General features: G+C 41.1%; 1 protein-coding gene across 3 annotated transcripts in view; it reads left to right on the forward strand.

Annotated features, from left to right (window-relative positions):
- Positions 1-2229: 2229 nt before the first annotated feature.
- The window catches only part of LOC144208692 (uncharacterized), a 28412-nt gene continuing 5643 nt past the window's right edge, over positions 2230-24998 (forward strand). Inside the window, exons 1-5 of one of the 3 annotated variants that reach the window (XM_077734671.1) lie at positions 2239-2509; positions 10390-10643; positions 20120-20366; positions 22592-22795; positions 23803-23979. In XM_077734671.1, the coding sequence (XP_077590797.1) occupies positions 2381-2509; positions 10390-10643; positions 20120-20366; positions 22592-22795; positions 23803-23979 (1011 nt within the window). In that variant the 5' untranslated portion in view covers positions 2239-2380. Of the gene's footprint in view, positions 2510-10389; positions 10644-20119; positions 20367-22591; positions 22796-23802; positions 23980-24998 lie in introns of all 3 variants that reach the window. The other 2 variants (XM_077734672.1, XM_077734673.1) reach the window with 2 other exon arrangements.

Raw genomic sequence — 24998 nt, forward strand, 5'->3', positions numbered from 1 at the left:
TTTCCTGTGCCCAAATACAACGCTTTTTAGAGAAGACAACCATTAAACAGTCAAATTAACCCCTCTTCCGATATTCAACTACATCACAATATTTTTCCAAGACCCCATATGTCCAGAATATGTATGCTGCAAGCACAACAATATGGCAAAAACCCATTTTCTGCCCTCAAGTTTGCTTCAGCACCCCCAAGGCCAATTATTATTATTATAATGTCTTCACGGAAGGGATCACAAAATTTTAGTCGTTTACACGGTCCGAACGCTCCCGAAAGCCCAACACACATGTTTCACTCCCATCTAATCAGCAGCCGCTGCACCAGAACGCTTTTCCCGCAGTCGACACATTATTTGGCAAGTCTAGAGCATAATAAAAACACAGGTGACATTCCCTGCTAAACATTTAAATGATCATTTTGTATATATTCTTTTGTCTTTTTTAACACCATCTACCCGCTAGCGGACGGGATCAAAAACCAAGCTGCAATAAGTATATTCCTAGCTTTTTAACCAAAATTTTGCATGACAATTATACTGTGCCTATCCTCCTCACACTCTTTTCATTCTTCTAATTTATTTCAGAATTCAGATAGAGACACAACATTTTTCTCGGTTATGTCAGATCTTGGGATGTTCTCAATGGGAATGTCTCGTATGTTTGCACACTCGTATGTCAAGGTATTACTGCAAGGATGTTTCTATGGCTAGCTAGTCTGATAATTAACTTAATTTAGCACATAGACCTGGCAGGATCTCTTAGGCTAGAATGGAAATAAATCCCATCTTCTTGGACAACGAGAGCTTAACAGGGAAGGAATTATGGGTTTGGATTGGATTGGATAACTTTATTCGTCCCGTATTCGGGAAATTACATTGTGGCAGTAGCAAGAGGGTGATTAGACAGAACTGCAAAGGAAAAGCACAAAGTACAGAGCAAATCAAAGTAAATGGAATCATCAGATCATTAAAACATAAAAGCAGCAAAAACACAAAACGAACAAGAGTGGACAGAGCTACCGTGGCCGCCGGCTGCCGCTTAAACAGCGCCATTTTGGTTGCGGTAACTGAATCGGACTCAAAAAGACCTTGCAAAGTTGGACAAAAACTGGAACCACACACAGGAAGTCTTCCACGAGATGGGGAATTCTGCAGACTGTGACCAAGGTGGAGAATATGCAGAGTCGCTCTTGCAAGCTTATCCGCACAGTTACTCAGTAGTCTGAAGCTGAAAAAAAAAAACAGCAGCAGGGCAGAATACCTCGACTCCGTTGCTGGTAGGGGCCGACAGCTCTTCCATCCCATCCCACGATGGAATGGTTGGTCAGAAGCGTTGCCTCTTTTCCCAGCACTTTTGTCCAGCTCCAGACCTCCGGCGGTACCGAGATGTTGCTCCTTCTGCTGCGTATTGTAACAGATTGTTCCATGTGTGTGACAGCGTAGGCATGGCTGGCTGGCTGCCCCAAAAAAAAAAAAACAAAAAAAAAAGAAGTGGCCGAAAGATGCCAGGCTAACAGAACAAGGAAAGTTGTAAAAACATTAAAGTAAAAAGTATAAAGTACAAAGTAAAGTAAAAAGGAATGTATTAGGAAATATTAAAATGTCATTTAAAAAAAGTAAGAAGGGCTGTAAAACATGAAAAACATAAGAGTCTGACACCCTTGGCGCAGACCTACTGCCACAGGCTCCCGCTTGAACGGCGCCATCTGTTGTTGTTTCAAGACAAGTGTGTAATGTATAACACATACAAGACTTAAGTGATGGTATACACAGAATACATGATGAGTGTGAGTATTCTCACAATGTTTATAGGCTGGTGATGTTAGATTTTGAATATATGACAGGATTTACGCTTACATTTTCCTTTTATACTTATTCTTTGTATTTGATTTTCAACACAATGCCCCTTTTTTCTGCAGTCGGACGGGTTTGCACTTCTGTGCTCTGCTGGTGACTTAGTGAACTTTCACACTGCAAGCAACAATTGGGTGAAAATAGCAACTTATTTGAATGTGTGTGGTTTTATGAATAAGGTGCAATTTAATCTAGTACGTTTGTATTGTTTTTTTTAGGTTCTGTCAGGGCCAGGCAAGTAGGCGGCTACACCTGTCATCCATTTAAATGTACAGCACCGAATGGACTAAGCAGCAGGGGCGGCTCGCCACATCCTCGGAGCTATTTAAACCATCCATAGATGGACCACGTTGCAGACGCGCTTTTCAATCTTCTTCTCCAGGCCAAGAGATGGCAGTAGTGAAGTGTATATGCCTATTTGTCCACCGCCAAAATGCTTATTTCAAAGAAGAAATATTTCTCGTTGCGGGAATATCCTGACAAAGCATTTGAGCTTCTAATTTAAAAATTACAAATAAATTTATAACCTACAATGTATGCGAGGACTAATACCGGAAGCTCACATGGAGATTTTACTGACAGAAATGGAGTGAATTATGTGTCATCGACAGAATCTTTCGGTCATTGCTCTCAGTTGTTCTGGAAAAAGGATCCACACGACGTAAGAAATCCCACTTAACGTTAGCATATGAATTAGACCACCATTTAAATATGTTGGTACAAGATGTGGAATACTAATACATTACCTGTGCGGGTTTCACACCAATCAGGATTCTTTCATCGCTATGTTAGTACGAGCATCTTTTTGATCGTTCTGCAAAGACTCCGAGTGGCTTGTGGCCTTGTTTGTCGACCTGTTATCATTTAAGTTTATTGTAGTGTTGGACATAGGTACGGGACGTGGGCAAACATAATATAAAAAGCACACGACCTGTCTCAACCAATTATATTTATGAGGTACTGCGTTCAATACGCAATATGCTTGCCAGTGTTGTGCTATTGCTAACCCTCAATACCGATGTGACTGAAAGCTGTAAAGCCAATGTGTCGTTTACAATTGCGTTTTTGAGAGACTAAGCGAATGAAAGACATTTATTAAATGGTCTTCTCCCTTGCTGTGATACTACATTTGATTTTTGTTTACGCCTGCTTTGCACGTCAGGCATTGTGGTCCCAATAAACAAAAAAATCAGAACCACCAAAACAAATGCGTTGGGAGTCCAACTGAGCAAATTCACCTTTTTTTGTTTTCTGTGTGTGTGTGTGTGGGGGGGGGGGGGGGGGGGGTTGGTTAGGGTTAGGGGTGTGTGTATATATGTATGTATGTCGACGTATGTATATACAGTTGTGGTCAAAAGTTTGCATAAACTTGTGAAGAACATAATGTCGTGGCTCAAGTTTCCAGTTATTTCTACATCTATGAGTTTTCTCTGATAGTGATTGGAACAGATAGTTCTTTGTCACATTCATGAAGTTTGGTTGTTTTATGACTTTATTATGGCTGAACAGAAATCCACAAGCTTCTTTGACCACTCTTTGACAGAATTGGTGCAGTTCAGTTAAATTTGATGGCTTTCTGACATGGACTTGTTTCTTTAGCATTGTCCACAGGTTATCAAAGGGGTTGAAGTCAGGACTTTGGGAAGGCCATTCGAAAACCTTAATTTTAGGTTGATTTAGCCATTCCATTACCGCTTTTGATGTGTTTGGGGTCATTTGGAACACCCAACTGTGCCCAAGGCCCAACCTTCGGGCTGATGACTAGAGCTTATCTTGAAGAATTTGAAGGTAATCCTCTTTCTTCATTATCATATTTACTCTCTGTAAAGCACCAGTTCCATTGGTATTAATACAGCCCCACAACATATTACTACCACCACCGTGCTTGACGGTGGGCATGGTGTACTTGGGTTTAAAGGCCTCGCCTTTTCTCCAAACATATTTCTGGGCATTGTGGCCAAACATCTCGGTTTTAGTTTCGACTGACCACAGAAATTTCCTCCAGAAGGTCTTATCTTTGTCCTTGGCATCAGCAGCAAACTTCAGTCGAGCCTTAAGGTGCCGCTTTTGGAGCAAGGGCTTCCTTCTTGCACGGCAGCTTCTCAGTCCATAGAGATGCAAAAGTCGCTTGACTGTGGACATTGACACCAGCAGATTTTTGTTTTGGTGATTCTCGGTTTAATTTTCACCCTTGAACAATTTTCTCTCAGAAGCAGGTGATAGCTTTTGTTTTCTTCCTGATCGTGGCAGTGACAAAACAGTGCCATGCACTTTATACTTACAAACAATTGTTTGCAATATTGCTCTTGGGACCTGAAGTTGAAATGGCTCCAAGTGACTTTCCTGACTTGTTCAAGTCAAGGATTCACTTTTTCAGATCCTTGCTGAGCTCCTTTGACTTTCCCATTGTAGTGTTTATGGGTGTTTGAATCCAATGAGACCTATTTAAATGGCCTCAGAGAAGTCACCAGCTGTAGTCACTCATAATCACTCACAAGATGTTAAGAGGCCATGCTATGAAGCTCATTTCACTGACACAACTTACAAAGTCACCAAAATTGCTAATTCATGTTGCTGTATGTATATTTTGGACCCAGCAGATTTGATCGCTTTTTCTGTTAACCCATAATAAAGTAATAAATGAAACAAACTTCGTGAATTTTTTTTGTGACAAAGCAGTATCTGTTCCAATCACTATTAGACAAAAATCTGAGTTGTAGAAATAACTAGCAAACTCAAGAGAGCCGTGACATTATGTTCTTCACTAGTGTATAAATGGCTGAATCAGCGACAGCTGCTAGGGCTGTTTTTTTTGTATTCTACTGATCCTTAATTTTGACCATTCTCAAACACGATTTTTGGTGTTTGCCAGCTCTGTATCCACACTTGGAAAAATACCGTCAGAAGACTGTGAAGACGAACGGCGGTTGAAAATACATAAGACGGAATCTTGAAACAGTGGTTGTTGTGAAACAGCTAATGACAGCCCAGTATAGAGTACAGAGCTTCTAAAGTGAGAATCAATGCATTTGCGACAATATTTTCAAAATAAAGTAACGAATAACAAATGCATGTACTTTTTGGGGGTTTCATAACTTGGATAATTTTCTTATCTCGGGGCACTCCTATACATCCTAAAAGTTTTGTAGTCTTGAAATTCTGCATCTACAGGTATTTTTAAGTAGATTTATGACTAGTTTTTTTTCATGCTGAAAGTAGTGTATTTTTCAGAGTCTAAGTCGCAGTTTTTTTCATAGTTTGGGGTGCGACTTGTACTAAGGTGCGACTTGTGAAATTATTAACACCATTATATCATTATTACATACCTGTCAACCTAAGACTACATAAATCCGTATGACTGGCTAGAATGGCTAGAAAAAAACGTATATGGACTGTGGTATCCTTATGACTTATGTGAATCAGCACCAACAAGAGGGACCATGATTTTGATTGCACGAACAGTACATTCGCCCTGGACACTCCTAGGAACCCTGTGCCACCGAGCTCACTATGACTAACGACTCGCCAATGCTGCTCACCTATTACCTTCGCCCATCTGTGGAAGTCTCTCAATAAACAGACAATCAATCTCCCAGTTGTACTTTTGCCTGCTTTGGGGTCCTCTGTCCGTGTTTGTAACATCAACATTCACATTCATTTGGACGGTTCAAGCACATCCTAACACCCAGCACAAGACCTGAAGCGGGGATCCATGAAACTAAACGAAGCTCCCATAGATTCTATAGGAGCTTCTTTTAGTATGGCAAATTTTCCACTTCCAGTCCCGCACCAGATGCTGCGACACACTTGGACCGTCCAAGAGCATCCAAATGTCACCTCCTGTAATATAAACTTTGCCGCTAATTTATAAAAAGAAAAAACTGAGAAGGGCTGAACAAAAAAGGCACCAAAAATTCTGCAGATTATAAGATGCAAATAGTATAATATGCAGCCATTAACGGCAATCGAGAACCAGAATGGAAGTTTGCATACTCTGTCCACTTGACATCTCCGTGAATAGGAGCTTTAAGACAGTCTTGCGTAACCTGTGGAAGCAGTGGATGATGGAGGGAGCGCACAGCTTCACGGCAACCAACAAAATGTGTCATGCAACTTTCCTGGAAGTCATTCAATGGATTGACTTCAGTGGGAACCAAAACCATCCTGTTGGGATTCAGGCTGGCACAATTGGAATTGTGACTGACTATGAGTCTGACGTAAGCAATGTAGAAGAGGAAGTGGTGCATCGTCTACCTCCCGGGTTGGGAGAATTGTTTAAAAGTGACATTGAGGATGAAGATTTTGTTGGTTTTAATGATTTGGAGTGAAACATATATTTTGGTAAACTTGTTAGCATGTTCTTTATGCTAGTTATTTAAATAAATCTTAATGTTACATTGTGACAGACATTACCGGGCATGTTTTTCTTGTTGTTGTTCTGTAATTTAATTTTAAATTTCCTTTCACGATGACAAATATGTTTTCGGTGTTCAATGTCATTAAATACGTTTCCCCCAAAAATGCGACTCCGGTGCAACTTATGTATGCTTTTTTCTTCTAATTTATTCAATTTTATTGCTGGTGTGACATATACTCCAAAAACTGGCCGTCTGCTTGGCAATGATGTCTTCTGTTGATTGTTTATTTCATTTGGTATTGCACAGCAATTTTTGGTTGGAAGGCAAATTTATAAAAATAAAGATTCCTGTCAATTTCTGCAGGTTTGATTAATCACTTCAAAATATAAGAATCAAAAACAAAATATTACATTGGAAAATCATCTTTTTATCTTAATCTCACTTTCCCTCTCTCTTACTTTTTCTCCTCTTTCTCTCTTGCTTTCTGTTTCTCACATTTATTGGATTGGATAACCTTTCATCCCGTATTCGGGAAATTACATTGTGGCAGTAGCAAGAGGGTGATTAGACAGAACAGCAAAGCAATAGCACAAAGTACAAAGCAAATCAAAGTAAATGGAATCATCAAATCATTAAAACATAAAAGCAGAAAAACACAAAACGAACAAGAGTCGACAAAGCTACCGTGGCCGCCGGCTGCCGCTTAAACAGCGCCATTTTGGTTGCGGCAACTGAATCGGACTCAAAAAGACGTAAAGTTGGACAAAAACTGGAACCCCACAGAACAGCAAATCAAAAGCACAATGTACAAAGCAAATCAAAGTAAATGTAATCATCAAATCATTAAAACATAAAAGCAGCAAAAACACAAAACAAGAGTGGACGGAGTTACCGCAGCCACCGGCTGCCGCTTAAACAGCGCCAATTTGGTTGCGGTAGCTGAATCGGAGTCAAAAAGACCTTGTAAAGTTGGGCAAAAACTGGAACCACACAGGAAGTCTTCCACGAGATGGGGAACTGCTGCAGACTGTGACCGAGGTGAAGAATATTTAGAGTCGCTCTTCCAAGCTTATCAGCACAGTTACTCAGTAGTCTGAAGCTGAAGAAAACAGCAGTAGGGCAGAATACTTCAACTCCGTTGCTGGTAGGGGCCGACAGCTCTTCCATCCCATCCCACGATGGAATGGTTGGTCAGAAGTGTTGCCTCTTCTCCCAGCACTTTTGTCCAGCTCCAGACCTCCGGCGGTACCGAGGTGTTGCTCCTTCTGCCGCGTATTGTAACAGCTAGTTCCATGTGTGTGACAGCGTAGGCATTGCTGGCTGGTTCCCCCCTAAAAAAGAAGTGGTCGAAAGATGCCAGGCTAACAGAACAAGGAAAGTTGTAAAAACATTAAAGTATAAAGTACAAAGTAAAGTAAAATGGAATGTATTAGGAAATATTAAAATGTCATTTAAAAAAAGATAGAAGGGCTGTAAAACATGAAAAACATAAGAGTCTGACACCCTTGGTGCAGAGCGACTGCCACCGGCTCTTGCTTGAACGGCGCCATCTTGGATATGAGAGGACATTTATGCTCTCTTTCTGTCTCGTGCTCTCGCTCTCTCACTCTATCTCTCTATTTCTCGCTTTCTCTCTTGCTCTCTCTCGCTTTCTCTGTCTTGCTCTCTTGAGAGAGAGAGCGCACGCAAGAGAACCAGAGTGAGACAGCAATATCACTTACCAGTGTTTTCAGTGTGATAGGGCGCAGTCTCATTTGCGGGTAAATTTTCAGTTTTTTGTCATACATTGGACGCGTTGTCCTATAATGCGCTAGCACAGGGGTAGGGAACCTATGCCTCGGGAGCCATATGTGGCTCTTTTGATGGGTGTATATGGGCCTCCGCGAACCTGTGTGGTAAAATAGGGGAACGGCTGTTGAGAGGTCTAAGTCCCGAACGGACCAATGGGAGCGTCACGATGGCGCCGAAACTATCTCTAGCGCCTTTTTAAAATCATAATTTTTCTTCATTAGACTCTTCTGCATGCATACTCTCATTGATACTAATTGATTAGCAACAGTGAAATAATGTTCTCAAAAGAATTCAGACTTTTTACTTCCATAGTAGTGAAATAAATAATAAATGCTCACATTTTCATGCATTTTTACTTTTAAATTCTGAGTATGGCTCCCAAGGAATATTGTTTGAAAATATGAATTGTTTATGGCTCTCTTCGTCAAAAAAGTTCCCGAATTCTGTGCTAGCATGACACTAATCTAGTGTATGTGATGCTGCCCGCTAGCGTATGTTAGGCTATTCGCTGCGTAGGTTATGCTAGCTGCTAGTGCAGGGGTGGCCAACCCGCGGCTCCCGAGCCGCATGCGGCTCTTTGCCCGATTTCATGCGGCTCTTACGTCCATATCAAAGTTTGTATTTGTGTTTTATTTTTATTTGCGTGTGCGCTTCGCTTGAGTTCAATACGGTATTTTCGTCCAATGCGCATGTGCTTGGGATGAAAATACCTCAAAGTTTCCCAGTAGGAGCAAGGTCATTTGAGTAAACGTTTTTAACAGAGTGGGAGAGCTCCCGTGAACCAGAAGCGACAAAGAACGGCGTCGCGCACACAAAAAGTATGCCAAAGATCGAGCGTCGGCTGAAAAAGCCACACCCCCTGCGAGGCAGACCAAGGCGAGAGTGCTCAGCCGGGAGCAGCCAATAGGAGAGCGAGGTGTACATTTACGTGGTGGGCGCGCTAGTTAAAAGCCATTCATAATAAATGACAGCTCACAAGGAGTGAATGCCACTAAGTAACATGCATAGTAAAAGAAAAACGCTATTGTAAATTATTATATTTTTGTTTGTGGACTTGGTTGAACTGAGAGTTTGTCTGTGTGAGACAATGCACACAATGTTCATTGTTGATAATGACTGGCCTGTGCTGTTAGTACTGTAGGAGTCAATTTATGTCATTACTATGCTGGTGTGTGACGTTTACAATAAATCTGGCTGAGCAAAGGTATGTGTGTGATGTGGCTCTTTGCGGTAACACAGTAAAAAATGTGGCTCTTGGTCTCTGACTGGTTGGCCACCCCTGTGCTAGTGTATTATTGGCTAGGCACTAGCGTGTTTTTTTAAAGACAGCACGAGCAAAACTAAGTTTGATAATGCTTTATTTAGGTAAAAACTACACTGATATAATGAGTTTGGTGTTTAACATGCTACGCTCCACTGCCAGTCAGAATTGTGTTTTGCGAGAACTTGATTCCAGCTTCAGAAAGGGCGCTAGCATGACCCTAGGCTAGCATATGTTATGCAATCCGCTAGGGTACCTATGTTATGCTATCCGCTAGCTTATTTTATGCTAACAGATCATGTATGTTATGCTAGCTGCTAGCGTAAGTTAGGCTAGCCGCTAGTGTGTTTTTTTTCAAAGACAGCACTCTGATATAGAGTTCAACATGCTAGGCTCCACTGGCATTCAGAGTTATGTATTCCGGGAATTTGATTCCAGCTTTGGCAAAATCTCGAACAACAGTGCTGATCGACACTTGAGCCCAGTCGTCCACCATGCATTGTAACTCGCGACATGCATCACTCCCAAGCCTTTGAGTCTCCTCACTGTTATAACGGCAACGAGGATTCATTGGAAAACGTCACGTAACTCGTGCAACACTGCCTGCCTGAACCACAATGTTGACCATCCGTTAGTAATCCGTTAGCAATCTGTATTACATCTTTAGTCCATTTTCCAAGCGTTCATACCCGCATCGTGTTGTCATTCACGTAAGGCATTTCCTCTGTATAGCTCTGAAATACTGTTTTTTGGAGAGTGAGGGAGTTTTTGAGGGTAAAAGGCTGCAAGCACACGGAAGTCAAATGCCTTGCCACTGACCTGGGATTTACCGTGATGCTTGGAATGCGAGGGGAGGCTATTTTTAGGGTGAACGTCCGCTGGGTTGATGGCAATAAGTAGCGTTCCGGCAAGAAATAAAACCAGTCACTCAAGCGGTCAGGGAGTTGGAGAAAATTTTAGACTTAAGTGCGCCCTTTGGGTACGAAAATACGCTATGTCGCTAATTTGGCTCCAATTGTTATCCCATTTTTATTGAGATCTTGCTTAAATAGTTTGAAAAGCGTCAGTATTAAACTTGATAAAATGAAAAACTTAATAAGTCACCTTTAACAAATAAATGATTTTTGACAGTCGAGTTCAACCATCAACTGGTGTGATCAGCTCCCTTCATCGTCAGCTGCGCTCTCAAACGCCAGTATTTCTTCAGCTGCTCTTTCAGGTTCCAGTCTATCCTTAGAATCAAGACAACCAGGACCAGCAACATCTGCAACAGATGACATGGATTCAGATGAGAGGCCATATGTATGTGACTTGTGCAGCTGTGCATATAAGCATGCCAGCTCCTTGCTCAACCACAAGCTCACTCACAAGACCGGAGACTTCAGGTAAAAACTAAAAACTCTTTTTGGAATTGTGATTGATTGTGAATTGATTATTTTGATAGTTAATAACCATTTATTGTGGGAATTTGTCACCTGATTGCCTCATAAACAGTATAAATCAGGGGTCTCAAACTCAATTTACTTGAGGGCCGCACGAGGCAGAGTCTGGGTGAGGCTGGGCCGCATCAGGATTTCCACAAGAAAAGCGCTGATAAAACATTCCAACATGTTCAAATAACTTTTTTTAACAAAAAAATTATGAATTAAATAAATTAACTTAAAGATGAATAAAAACTAAATCAATAAGTAATAAAAAATAAAATAATAATGAGAATACAGTAGATATACAGTGGCTGGCTAAGTAGAGAAAACTAATTATTTTTATTTTGTTTCAAATGTCTGTATTAACAGCTCTTTAAATTTTAACTTTCTGAACTTTACTTCTTGCTGCTAGAGACCTGGCAGCGCTTCTTCTCACATAGCTTAGTCACATTTGGCTTGAGGGAGGAAGCAGTGTAGACCCTCAATAGAGCTTGAAGATGCTCATCAGTAAGTCTGGACCTATACTTGGACTTATTGAAGTTCAAGGTGGAGAAGAGTTTCTCACACAAGTATGTGCTCCCAAAAAGGCACATGGTCCGCTTGAAGATTCGGGAAAGTTCAGGGAAGCTGGGGGTCAACTCTCTCAAAAAATGTCCAAGCTTGTCTGCTTCTCCACTCACCTCCCTGAACTTGGCTTTGAGTGCAGAGTTGCACTGCAGGTCAATGAGCTCCATTTGAAGCTCAGGAGGGGCATCTTGCACATCAAATGAGAAGGGGTCCGCAAACATTTGAAATGTGGCTTTGTATGTCTTGAAGTCGGCAAATCTGTGATCAAATTCCTCCTGCAGCTTCGAAATGGTCTCCACATATTTCTCACCACTGAGTGGTGTGCCTGCATCCACAAGAGCCTTGCATGCTGGGAAATGGAAAATGTTTGTCTGAGAGAGCTGGGCTTTCCATAACAAAAGTTTAGTGCAGAATGCTCTCACATTGTCATAGGCAGCACTGACAAGTTGCCCCTGGCCTTGTAGCTTCTTGTTCAGTACATTAAGCTCATGTGTGATATCAACAAGAAAAGCTAAGTCCATGAGCCATTTGGGATCACTTAGCACAGGAACAGCAACCGCGTCTATCTCCATGAAGTATTTTACTTCTGCTCTCAACTCAAAAAATCTCTTCAACACATTTCCCCTGCTGAGCCAACGTACCTCAGTGAAGTAGAGCACATCCCCATGTTCAGACTCCATTTCCTCCAAAAAAGCACGAAACCTTCTATGCTTTAAGCCCCTGGATCTGATTTGGTTGATGCATTTCACAACGACAGACATCACATTGTCAAACTTCAGGCATCTGCTGCAAAGGGCCTGCTGATGGATAATGCAGTGCAGACCTATGGCCGACTCCACACCCTCCTCTTCCAGTTTTTTTTTGAACAAGTGCTACCAGTCCATTCTTCCTCCCAATCATTGATGGGGCTCCATCAGTTGTTATTCCAACAAAGCTCTTCCATGGCAAACCGACATTCTGAATGGCATCACACAGCTTGTGAAATAATTCCTTAGCGGTGGTCTGGCCATGCATTGGAATTATTGTGAGCAACTCCTCCAACACTTCAAAATTGTCATCAACACCACGGACATATATTGCGAGCTGGGCAGTGTCTGTGATGTCTGTGGTCTCATCAAGAGCCACTGAATATACACTGAAGTTTTGCTCTTTCTCACAAAGTTGACCATAAATGTCACTTGACAGTTCAGAAATGCACTCTGCCACGGTGTTGGCAGAAAGGCTGATGTTGTTGAACTAACTTTTTCTGGACAGACAATATGTGCAGCCTGTAATATGCACTTTTTGATAAATTCACCTTCTGTGAATGGCTTGCCTGCCTCGGCAATCAGCTCACAAACGGCGTAGCTAGCTTCGACTGCTGCATCACTTTCTTTTGTAGCCTTCTTGAAAAAACCCTGTTGCCTCAGAAGACTTGTTTTAAGACTGTCAACCTGGTTGGCTCTCTCATCTCCCTGGTATTTGTCGTACTCCTCAGCATGTCTCGTAGCATAATGACGTTTCAAATTGTATTCCTTGTGGGCCGCAACTTTTTCAGTGCAAATGAGACACGTCGGGGTGCCCCTGTGCTCAACAAAGAAATATTGCACTCCCCACTTTTCTTGAAACTGTCTGTGCTCATCACTCACCTTTCTCTTCACGGCAGGCTTTGAAACAGACATCTCTGGGGCTGTAATATGTGTTTACACTTGGAATGAGTCTCAGATTGAACTTTTAACTTTCAGTCGCGCGTTTCTGTGGCGCATGCGCACTTTCGATTTGACGTTTGACTTTCAGTCGCGCGGGTCTGTGGCGCATGCGCACTTTCGCTCTCCGATCGCATTGGATTACGGCCGAGCGGCGTGATCGGCTTCACGGCTTCTCCTCTGCCCATCTGATTGGAGGAATGAATGAGTGAGTGAGCGAGGCACTGGACAGCCCGGCCAATGTCCCGCCCTCCAGAGCCGTATACTTCACCGTGATTGGTTCATCCAGCTCCGAACACCGTGTCATTCATATCAATCTTGCGGGCCGCACGGACATTAATCTTGCATATTAAGACGCGGGCCGCGAGTTTGAGACCCCTGGTATAAATCATGGTATCTTCCCATAGATAAAGTACTACGCAGTGACTGCTGGGATATAGAGTTCTTCAATACACCCAGTATTATGTGTGTGTATGTGTATAGATAGATAGAGAGAGGCTCTCTATCTCTCTATCTATGGTGGGTGTGTGTGTGTGTGTGGTTGGGTGGGTGTGTGTGGTTGTTTGGGTGGGTGGGTGGGTGGGTGGGTGTGTGTGGGTGGGTGTGTGTGGGTGGGTGTGTGTGGGTGGGTGGGTGTGTGTTTACAGTGAAGCAAATATGTATTTAGTCAACCACCAATTGTGCCTGTAATTGTCAACATGGGTAAGCCTCAACCATGAGAGACATAATGTGGAAAAAATACCAGAAAATCAAGTTTGATTTTGAAATAATTTATTTGCTAATAGTAGTGGAAAATATGTATTTGGTTAATACCAAAAGTTCTTCTTAAAACTTTATGTACCCTTTGTTGGCAATAGCGGAGGTCAAACGTTTTCTTTAAAGAAATTTTCACTCAAAATCTCTCGATACATGGCCCAATTCATTCTTTCCTTCAATCAGCAAAGACATTGAAGGTGAGACGTGGCTGGGTCTTTCAGCATGGTTATGATCCCAAACACGGGCATCGGAACAAAGTAGTGGCTTCGTAAGAAACATTTCAAGGTCCAGGAGTGGCTTAGCTGGTCTCTAGATCTCAACCCCATAGAGAATCTGTGGAGGGATTTGAAAGTCCGTGTTGGAATGGGCCAAAATACTAGCAACAGTGTGCAAAAAGCTAGTGAAGAGTTCCAGAAGATGGTTGGGCTCCGTTATTGCCAACAAAGGGCACAAAGCATTGAGATGAACTTGGGTATTGACCAAATAATTATTTTCCGCAATTATTTGCAAATAAAAACAAATCTTCCTTGTGTGTATTTGACCAAATACCTGTTTTCCTGTCTAATTTGGAAATAAATTCTTTAAAAATCAAACAATGTGATTTTCAATTTTTTCTTTCTTTCTTCCACATTCTTTCTCATGGTTGAGGTTCACCCATGTTGACAATTACAGGCCCCTCTAATCTTTTCAAGTAGGATAACCTGCACAATTGGTGGTTGACTAAATATGAGTGTGTGAGTGTGAGCGCCCGTGAGGGCGAGCGTGCGCGGGAGTGTACATACATTTGTGAATAACATTATGTCATAGATCTTGAGTTTCCAGTTATTTCTACATCTCAGATTTTTCTCTGATAGAGTGATTGGTATAGATACTTCTTTGTCACAGAAAACATTTGTGAAATTTGGTTCTTTTCTGACTATTATGGGTTAACGAAAAATGTATAAAATCTGCTGGGTCAAAAATTTAAATACAGCAACACGAATTAGCAATTTTGGTGACGTAGAAAGGTGTCAGTGAAGTGAGCTTCATAGCATGGCCTTTTGAATTCTTGTGAGTGATTGAGTGACTACAGCTGGTGACTTCTCTGAGGCCATTAAATAGGGCTCATTGGATGCAAACACCCACAAATGGTACAATGGAAAAGTCAAAGGAGCTCAGCATGGATCTGAAAAAACGGAATCCTTGAATTGAACAAGTCAGAAAAGCCACCTGGAGCCATTTCAAAGCATATGCAGGTCCCAAGAGCAACTGTGCAAACAATTGTTTGTAACTATAAAGTGAGTGGCACTGTTTCGTCACTGCCGCGATCAGGAAGAAAATGCAAGCGGTCACCTGCTGGGAGAAAATTGGTCAGGAGGGTGAAGATTCAACCGAGAATCTCCAAAAAGCAGATTTGCCAAGAATTAGAAGCTGCTGGAACACAGGTGTCAGTGTCCACAGTCAAGCGTGTTTTGCATCTCCTTATACTCAGAGGCTGCCGTGCAAGAAGGAAGCCCTTGCTTCAAAAGCGGCACCTTAAGCCTGGACTTAAGTTTGCTGCTGATCACATGGACAAAGATAAGACCTTCTGGAGGAAAGTTCTGTGGTCAGACGAAACAAAAATCCAGCTGTTTGGCCTGAATGCCCAGCAATACGTTTGCGGGAGAAAAGGTGAGGCCTTTTAACCCCTAGTAAACCATGCCTACCATCAAGCACAGTGGTGGTAGTATTATGCTGTGGGGCTGTTTGCTGGAACTGGTGCTTTATAGAGAGTAAATGGGATAATGAAGGAGGAGGATTTCCTTCAAATTCTTCGAGCTAACCTAAATCATCAGCCTGAAGATTGGGTCTTGGGCGCAGTTGGGTGTTCCAAAAGGACAATGACCCAAAACATACATTAAAATCTCGAACAACAGTGCTGGTTGACACTTGAGCCCAGTCATTCACAATCCATTTTGACTCGTGACATGCATCACTCCCAAGCCTTTGATTCTCCTCGCTGTTCGATTGCTACCAACAATTCATCCCAAATCGTCACGTAACTCGCGCAACGCTGCTTGCCCGAAATTCAATGTTGGCCATCCGTTAGCAAAGTGTTAAATAGTTTTCAATCAATATTCCAAGCGTTCACACCAGCATTATTTTGTCATTCACGTCAGCCATTTCCTATGTATAGGTCTAGAGTGCCTGTCTTTGATTATTGTATTTTTGAGGGTTTAAAAGCGCTAAGATCACACGGAAGTCAAATAACTTGCCGCTCGCCTTGGATGTTTTGAATGGATTTACCGTAACGCTTGGAATACGCGGGGAGGCTATGTTTAGGGTGAACGGCCGCTGGGCTGATAGCAATATGTAGCGTGTCGACAAGAAATAAGACCAGTCATTCAAGCATTCAGGGTCATAAAAAAAAATGAATTTTGTGCACAAACAAAGCGCACCAACCAGTTGGGCGCATGAATTTTGACTTAGGTGCGCCCTATTGGTGTGAAAATACGGTAAACATATTGATGATTTTTACAACTTATGTTGACATACAGTTGTGGTCAAAATCTACATACACTTGTGAAGAACATAATGTCATGGCTCTCGAGTTTCCAGTTATTTCTACACCTCTGATATTTTTCTGCTAGAGTGATTGGAACAGATACTTCTTTGTCACAAAAAAAAACATTCATGAAGTTTTTGTTAACATGTCCGTTGGCCATGTTCACTTCAATTAGGCGCTTTTGATAGCCATCTACGAGCCTCTGATTGAATCTTTGATCTTGACAGAATCGGTGCAGTTCAGTTAAATTTGATGGATTTCTGACATGGACTTGTTTCTTCAGAATTGTTCACAAGTTCTCAATGGGGTTAAAGTCAGGACTTTGGAAAGGTCATTCGAAAACCTTAATTCTAGCCTGATTTAGCCATTCCATTACAACTTGATGTGTGTTCGTGGTCATTGTCCTGTTGGAACAGCCAACTGCGCCCAAGACCCAATCTTTGAGCTGATGACTTTAGGTTATTGTTAGGTCTGAAAATACAACTTCAGGTGCAGGTTGAACTCACAACCTTTCTCGTTCCGAACCTGCTCCAGTTCGGGGGGCCCGTCACCAGATCACCGGAGCGGCGAGAGAACAACTGTCGGGTCGATTCTTTCAATGGAGGATGCTGTCGTCGTCGCTCCTGCAATTGTTGGCTGTTGGGTCTCGGGTTTTCGGCACCAAAGTATGTTAGGTCTGAAAATACAACTTCAGGAGCAGGTCAAGAAAGAGTGAGATCAATTTAAATAGAAAATAGGTTTATTACCAGACTGCAAAGTGGACAGTGAGAGTTCCTACAGTAGGGTCTTGTTCAACGCAATGTTCCTGCAACTCTAGTCGAAATGAACAGTGAGTGTGTCCGAAATGCAGGCAAAACTGACAGTTGTCACTAGGACTTTGGACAGATACGTTTCAGTCATTCGCAGGGCAAAAAGTAATTGATCAGTGTCGGACAGTTGAGTATTTGTGCTGACATGTCAGCCCAATCACAAGACTAGGATTGATTATTCAGTCAGACAGTTGGGTGTTTATGCTGACATGTCAGCCATAAGGATGACTACGATGCTGTTATACTCACAAAAACTAATACAATATGAACACGCAATTGCAAAGAGACTTTTTCTTATCTTACAGTTATCTTGAATACTTTGAAGGTATTCCCCCTTCATTATCCCATTTGCTCTCTGTAAAGCATGATGGTAGGCATGGGTACTTGGAGTTAAAGGCCTTACCTTTTCTCCTCCAAATGTATTGCTGGGCATTGTCGTCAAACAGCTCGATTTTTGTTTTGTTTCACCACAGAATTTTCCTACAGAAGGTCTTATCTTTGTCCATGTGATCAGCAGCAAACTTTAGTCGAGCCTTAAGGTGCTGCTTTTGGAGCTCGGGCTTCCTTCTTGCACGGCAGCCTCTCAGTCCTTGGAGATGCAAAACACGCTTGACTGTGGACATAACACCTGTGTTCCAGCAGCTTCTTATTCTTGGCAGATCTGCTTTTTGGCGATTCCCGGTTGAATCTTCACCCTCCTTACCAATTTACTCTCAGCAGCAGGTAATAGTTTGCAATTTCTTCCTGATCGTGGCAGTGACAAAACAGTGCCATGCATTTTATACTTACAATTATTTGCACTGTTATTCTTGGGACCTGCAGCTGTTTTGAAATGGCTCCAAGTGTCTTTCATGACTTGTTCAAGTCAAGGATTCGCTTTTTCAGATCCATGCTCAGCTCCTTTAGCTTTGCCATCGTAGCAATCAATTGTGGGCGTTTGCATCCAATGAGCCCTATTTAAATGGACTCCGAGACGTCACCAGCTGCCTTCCCAAAGTCCTGACTTAAACCCCATTAAGAACTGGTGGACAATGCTGAAAGAAACAAGTTCAGAAAGCCATCAAATTTAACTGAACTGTCAGAAGCTTGTGGATGGCTACCAAAAGCGCCAAATTGAAGTGAAAATAGGGCACACGGTCTACTTGCCGAAAGACATTTAGCCGACTGACGCCTGGCCGAAGGCCAACTGGCCGAACGTAGGATTGGCCGACCGACTATCTAGCCGAAGTCCATTTTGCTGACGCACTCGCCCCGCCCCCGGTCGTGTGTGTGTACAACTTTTTCAACCTCGCCCCGCGGGCCATATACGGCGCGTTACTGATAACATTCATTTAGAATAACAAGTTACAGATAACAACATTCATTAAGAATAACAAGTTACAGATAACAACATTCATTAAGAATAACAAGTTACAGATAACAACATTCATTTAGAATAACAAGTGACAGATAACAACATTCAATTAGAATAACAAGTTACAGATAACAACATTCATTTAGAATAACAAGTTACAGATAACATTCATTTAGAACAACAAGTTATAGATAACAACATTCATTTAGAATAACAAAGGCATTTATTCGTGGCCAAACAAAGTAGTTATAACAGTAAGTACTGTAATGACAGAAGAAAAAAGTAGTTATAACAGTAGATACTGTAATTTACACCAGCATAGAAAACATTGAGATTAATCTTTGAATGAAGGTTCTCAGCAAATAATTTTGAATCTATATTTTCTAAAATAAAGGGAAATTATTTAAAATTAAAATATATTTAACAGGTATATCTTTCTGCGTATCTCAAACGCCAAAGAGTTATCAATTAAACAACTGCTACTTTGTCTTCATTTGTTCTATCTGTAACTTGTTATTCTAAATGAATGTTATCTGTAACTTGTTATTCTAAATGAATGTTATCTGTAACTTGTTATTCTAAATGAATGTTATCTGTAACTTGTTATTCTAAATGAATGTTATCTGTAACTTATTCTAAATGAATGTTATCTGTAACTTGTTATTCTAAATGAATGTTATCTGTAACTTGTTATTCTAAATGAATGTTATCTGTAACATGTTATTTTAAATGAATGTTCTCTGTAACTTGTTATTTTAAATGAATGTTGTTATCTGTAATTTGTTATTCTAAATGAATGTTGTTATCTGTAATTTGTTATTCTAAATCAATGTTATCAGTAACGGGCCATATATGGCCCGCGGCTAAAAAACTTGTACACACACGACCGGGGTACTTCGGCAAGATAGCCGGTCGGCCAATTAGTTGTTCATTCTACGTTCGGCCAGATGCCCCTTCGCGAGTTGGCCTTCGGCCAGGCGTCAGTCGGCTAAATGTTTTTCGGCAAGTAGACCGGCCACGGAAAATAGCCAAGGGACATGTTACCAAATATTAGCGCTGCTGTATGTATATTTTCGACCCCGCAGAATTGATCACTTTTTCTGTCAACCCTTAGTAAAGTATTTAAAGTACCAAACTTCATGAATGTTTTTGTGGAAAAGAAGTATCTTTTCCAATCACTCTATCAGAGAAAAATCTGAATTGTAGAAATAACCGGAACCTCAAGAGATCCATGACATTATGTTCTTTACAGTTCATGTAAACTTTTCACCACGACTGTATATTGCATAGCCACCAATGTACAATTTAAGTTGTACATTGAGACAAGGCTCAAATTTCCGTTGGTGGTGGTGTGTGTGCTGGGGTAGAGTGGCTCGGAGGAAGGGCAGCTAAGAGGTGTCCAATTAACACCAAGGGGCGCCAAATTGAAACATAATTGCAGCAAGCCTCTTGATGTGTTCAATTCACAATATCTGTTGAAGAGCAGTCGTTACCGGTGAATCATATTACGAGGCATTGAATGGAGCAACAGACACGCACTGGACAGGATAAAGAGAAGAGTGGCGGCATGCGAGTTGAAATAACGGTTTCATATTGATTTCTTCATATCGGCCTGTCGGATTAATATAAGGCCAATATACCATATCCATTTCCAAATATAATAATTGGTCCATCTACATGTGTTCTAGACTAGCCACCATTCTAATGTTCTAATGTTCAACTTTTTTTTTTCAACATTACAGATGTGACTTTTGCAGCAAGCCTTACACAAACTACATGTCTTTGCGTAACCACATGCGAATCCATGGTCAGAAGCGTTACATGTGTGATCGTTGTGGAAAGGCTTTTCGTTTGGCTCGGTATCTTCGCAACCACCAGAGGATCCATGATGATGGGCCAAACCGTTTTGATTGTCCCTCCTGTTCCAAAAGTTATAGGACCATGCTCGAGCTGGCTCAACACCGCTGTAGTGCTGCAACATCTACCCAGGTGGGTCTATATAAGATTATGTTTGGGAATGTTTGATGCTTAAAGAGGCACTAAAGACAACTGCCAATATTTTATTTGTTAGTTGTGTAGTATTTTTATGCTTGTAATCACGTAAGTTAAAACTATAAACTATTAAAGAATAATTATTCAATCACACCAAATGACAATGGTTTCCAATTAGTGTAGAAGTTTAATATTTGCACACTTACTCTAACTCAAATATGAGCCGCTTTTGACGGACAAAAAATCAAATCGAGGATTTGGCTTTTTAGCGCAGAAAAAGTCGACATGCAGGAAACTCCAAGTTGACAATGCCAACACACCACCAAGTTATGGCGCCATGACACAAGACAATGCGCTAAACTAAAATAAAGTTTGGATCGTCTATGAATGAGATTCGAGAAAAAAAACTTACTTGTGCCCGTCACTGCTCACTTGGGACACGGCCGTCTTACCGGGCGGTGCCGTTATACCTAGTTAAATGTGCTCTTTGACTGGCCAGATGCGAGTAGCCTTGATTTTGAGATCAAACAAAATTGCACTATTGCAGTACAGTCTTCCCTCGGTTATCGAGTTTAATGGGGACCGGGACCAACCGCGATAAGTCAATTTCCGCGAAGTAGGGATGCCCCTTCAAAAATGCTTAATTTGAATTTAATTTAAAATGATATATATATTATTATTATTTTTTACCCCCCTGTATACAGTACACCATATAGAATACGGGTAGAGAGAGTGAACTTCATGTTATAACAAAAAACTAAAATTTGTTGTCTCAATGTAATTGTATTTTATTTATTTTTTCAAAAAAGTCGTGAAGCTCTGATTCGCGGTGGCTGAACCGCAAAGTAGCGAGGGAACACTGTATTATGATCCATCGAAAGATTTGAGATATTTTGACATTAGAAGCAATATGGCTGTCACAACATCTTAAGCTTCTGGTAAGAAAAGTAATTTATGTAATTAGAAAGCATCAAGTTTTCATCAAGATAGACTTATTTCTTTTTTCAAATTGAATAATTTGATATTTGCATTCACAAAGACAGTCGCATTAACTTCTTATGATATTGACCCTAATGTCCTTTAATTGATACCACATGTGATGATTTTTCTTAAGATTTTCCCTTCAAAGTAACACATTCGTACTCTAATAAAACAATGTATATGGGGCTGCAAATGTGAATCGGGGGTGACTTGTATGCGAGAAATTGTAAAATTCAACAATTTTAAAGTGTGGCTTATAGGCACGGGCGGCTTATCTGGGAGTAAATACGGTAATTGTTATACTGAGCGTTTGTCTCCGTTGCGAGCACAATAATGTGTAAATATAAATATTAATGCTCACATTTATAATGGTATCCCAGAATAACCCCAACCACTGGAGGAACCCCAGGTCAGGAAAGTCGTCCCTCGTTGTCTTGGGACGGTGGCTTGGCACACAACATGCTGTTGATGTTAAGTCACCTCAGGCACCTGAGGATTACCCTCAGAAGCACTAGAGCTGCCACTGGAACGCGGATCAGTTCATCCAGGGAAAACGTAGGGCGCCACATTCCTGGGTGGTTTTGTTGGATTCACAGGCCACGACAGGCGTTCTCCCAAGAGACACCTTGTGAAGGTTCCAACTGTTGTCTCCCACATACTGTTGTTGGGCACTCACTCCACCTCTTCCTGTCAGCCTCCTGAATGGATCTGCTTTGTTTAGTTTTCCAGGGGTAAAGTTTATTAGCAAAAGGGCAAATTTAGGAGTCCAGTCCGTGGATTCAGTCTGCCCCCCCCCCCCCTTATTCAGAATTACTAAGGTTATCAGGAGCAAATCATTTACAGTGGTACCTTGAGATACGTGCTTAATGCATTCCGGGCCTGAGCACGTATGTCAATGTACTCGTAGCTCAAATCATCGTCCACCTACATTGCTCTTACTTTGATTCTGGCATCTTCGCATATTTGTTCTAGCCAATGGGAGGCCATCGAATGTTGGGAGTTAGTCAGTGGGTAAGCAACTCGACTATGACAACTTCAAAATAGCGGATACAGGAAATGTTTTTACTTTTCAGGGTAATGTTTCATTTGGTGTGTAGAAGCATTCATAGGTCAAAGTACCAATGTAAATATTGCAGCTTTTATCCCAACCATATCTCCTTCATAATAAAGTCAAAACTTGCATCTAACCAAATTGCAGAAAAAAAGAGACGTTCTTATATATCCCCCCTTCTTCCATTTAGTCTAGCAATCGTCGTGCAAATTTCTCTACCACTCCTCGCCGTCAGCAGCGGCAACATCAGCAGAACAATTCTGCTTCCATAATGCAATCGCAGCATGGGGGACTCAATCAACAGGAAACTCTGCCCTCCCACTGTCTTTCTACTATATCCCAGAGAGGCCAGAGTGGTGGCGTGAGCAACCAGTCTGTTCTTGACCCCCTTCAGGTAAGGAGAATATGCCAAGTTTCTTGTCGATTCTTTTCACTCCCATGTAATTTTGGAGCCTCGGTTTTCAAACGTCCTAGTCTTCGAACACATCAGAGTAAGAAATTTGCTTATTTTGAACAAAAATCCAGAACTCGAATGCTACAAACAAATGCCGCAAAATGCGCGTGACTCGACCAGCTGACGTATTACGTGCCATGTTATATTTCATAACGCTGTCTCTGTATGGAAATGTCTCCCACTAGATTAGATGAACTTTTATTCATACCGTACTCGGCGAAATAGTGTCATGTTTTGTTGCGGTTTTGTGGTTTGGGTGTTTTGCCTTGTCTTTTGTCCATGTGATTACCAATTTGTTTCACCTCTTATCTTTCGTGCTCGCATTCCCTTGTGTGATCCAGGTGTTTCTAATTGTCTTGTCAACCCCTGTCGGTGCATTTAAACCCCATGTATCCGTCAGAGTATTGTTGGCGTTTAGCGTGTGTTCTGTTTGTGTGCTGCTTCCCTTTGTGTTTTCCCCAGAAGGATAGTTTCGTTGTTGTTGCGTTTTCCCAGTTTTTTTGTACTTAGGTTTTTTGTGAAGCACCTTGTCATTTCATTTTACGTTAGTGCACCCGCACTCACGTTTGTCTCCAACTCCATTTTACCCACCCCGAGACTCATAACAGTCACAATATTTACTGATTATCTTTTCTTCATATTAAGGACCATATTAACCTCAAATTATGGCTCCAAAGAAGGCAATTGGAAAAAGCAAGGCTGATGGTGCTGAAACCTGTTGAAGAAAATTATTTAAAAGGCTAATTTTTAGTCTCATTTTAGAACTCATTATTTATTTTTCCATTTATTGTAAAGGGAAAATCGATTTAATATTTTGAACAAATCACTTCTCGAACGACCTTCTGGAACTGATTGTGGTCCAGAACCGAGGTACCATTATACTTACATGCATGATGGATAAATTCATGTAGTAGGTTTGACACTCTTGATTTGGTAAATTTCAACAGGGCCGGGCTAGCACTGTGTCACCCCAGAACAGCCAGCCAAGTATGAGGAGCTCAACTTCCTCTAAACACATCTCTTCCAGCACTACAGCAACATCATCCTACTCTCTTCTCCAGCCACTGGTGCCTGAGGTAAAGGAGATGAACTTGGGATACACTAGGCTGAGCGCCAATCTCATGGTAGGAAAGAAAACCTCTATCGGATATATGCTCATTAGCAGCTTTTCAATGTCTTGCCTGCTAAAGGAGAGGGGGAATCTATGCATAATTAATGGTAAAATATACTATCAGCCAGGATATATATGGTAGGAAAGAAAACCTCTATCGGCTATATGCTCATTAGCAGCTTTTCAATGTCTTACCTGCTAAAGGAGAGGGGAAATTTATGGCTAATAATGGTAAAATATACTATCAGCCAGGATATATATGTGCGGGCGTGTGTGTGTGTTTATATACATGTATAGAGGTGCCTCGACATAAGATCGTAATCCGTTTCGACACTGAGGTGTGTATACAGGGGGGTAAAAAAAAAAAGAAAAAAAATTGGAATTAAATTCAAATTAAGCATTTTTGAAGGGGAATCCCTACTTGCGGAAATTCACTTATCGCGGGTGGTCCCGGGCCCCATTAACCGCGCTAAGCGAGGGAACACTATACATATATATATATATATATATATATATATATATATATATATATATATATATATATATATATATGTATGTATGTATGTATGTATGTATGTATGTATGTATGTATGTATGTATGTATGTATGTATGTATGTATGTATGTATGTATGTATGTATGTATGTATATATGTATATATGTATATATGTATATATGTATATATGTATATATGTATATATGTATATATGTATATATGTGTATATGTGTATATGTGTATATGTGTATATGTGTATATGTGTATATGTGTATATGTGTATATGTGTATATGTGTATATGTGTATATGTGTATATGTGTATATGTGTGTATGTGTGTATGTGTGTATGTGTGTATGTGTGTATGTGTGTATGTGTGTGTGTGTGTGTGTGTGTGTGTGTGTGTGTGTGTGTGTGTGTATATGTGTGTATATGTGTGTATATGTGTGTATATGTGTGTATATGTGTGTATATGTGTGTATATGTGTGTATATGTGTGTATATGTGTGTATATGTGTGTATATGTGTGTATATGTGT

Source organism: Stigmatopora nigra, chromosome 15 (genome assembly GCF_051989575.1).
Source record: "Stigmatopora nigra isolate UIUO_SnigA chromosome 15, RoL_Snig_1.1, whole genome shotgun sequence".
NCBI lineage: Eukaryota > Metazoa > Chordata > Actinopteri > Syngnathiformes > Syngnathidae > Stigmatopora > Stigmatopora nigra.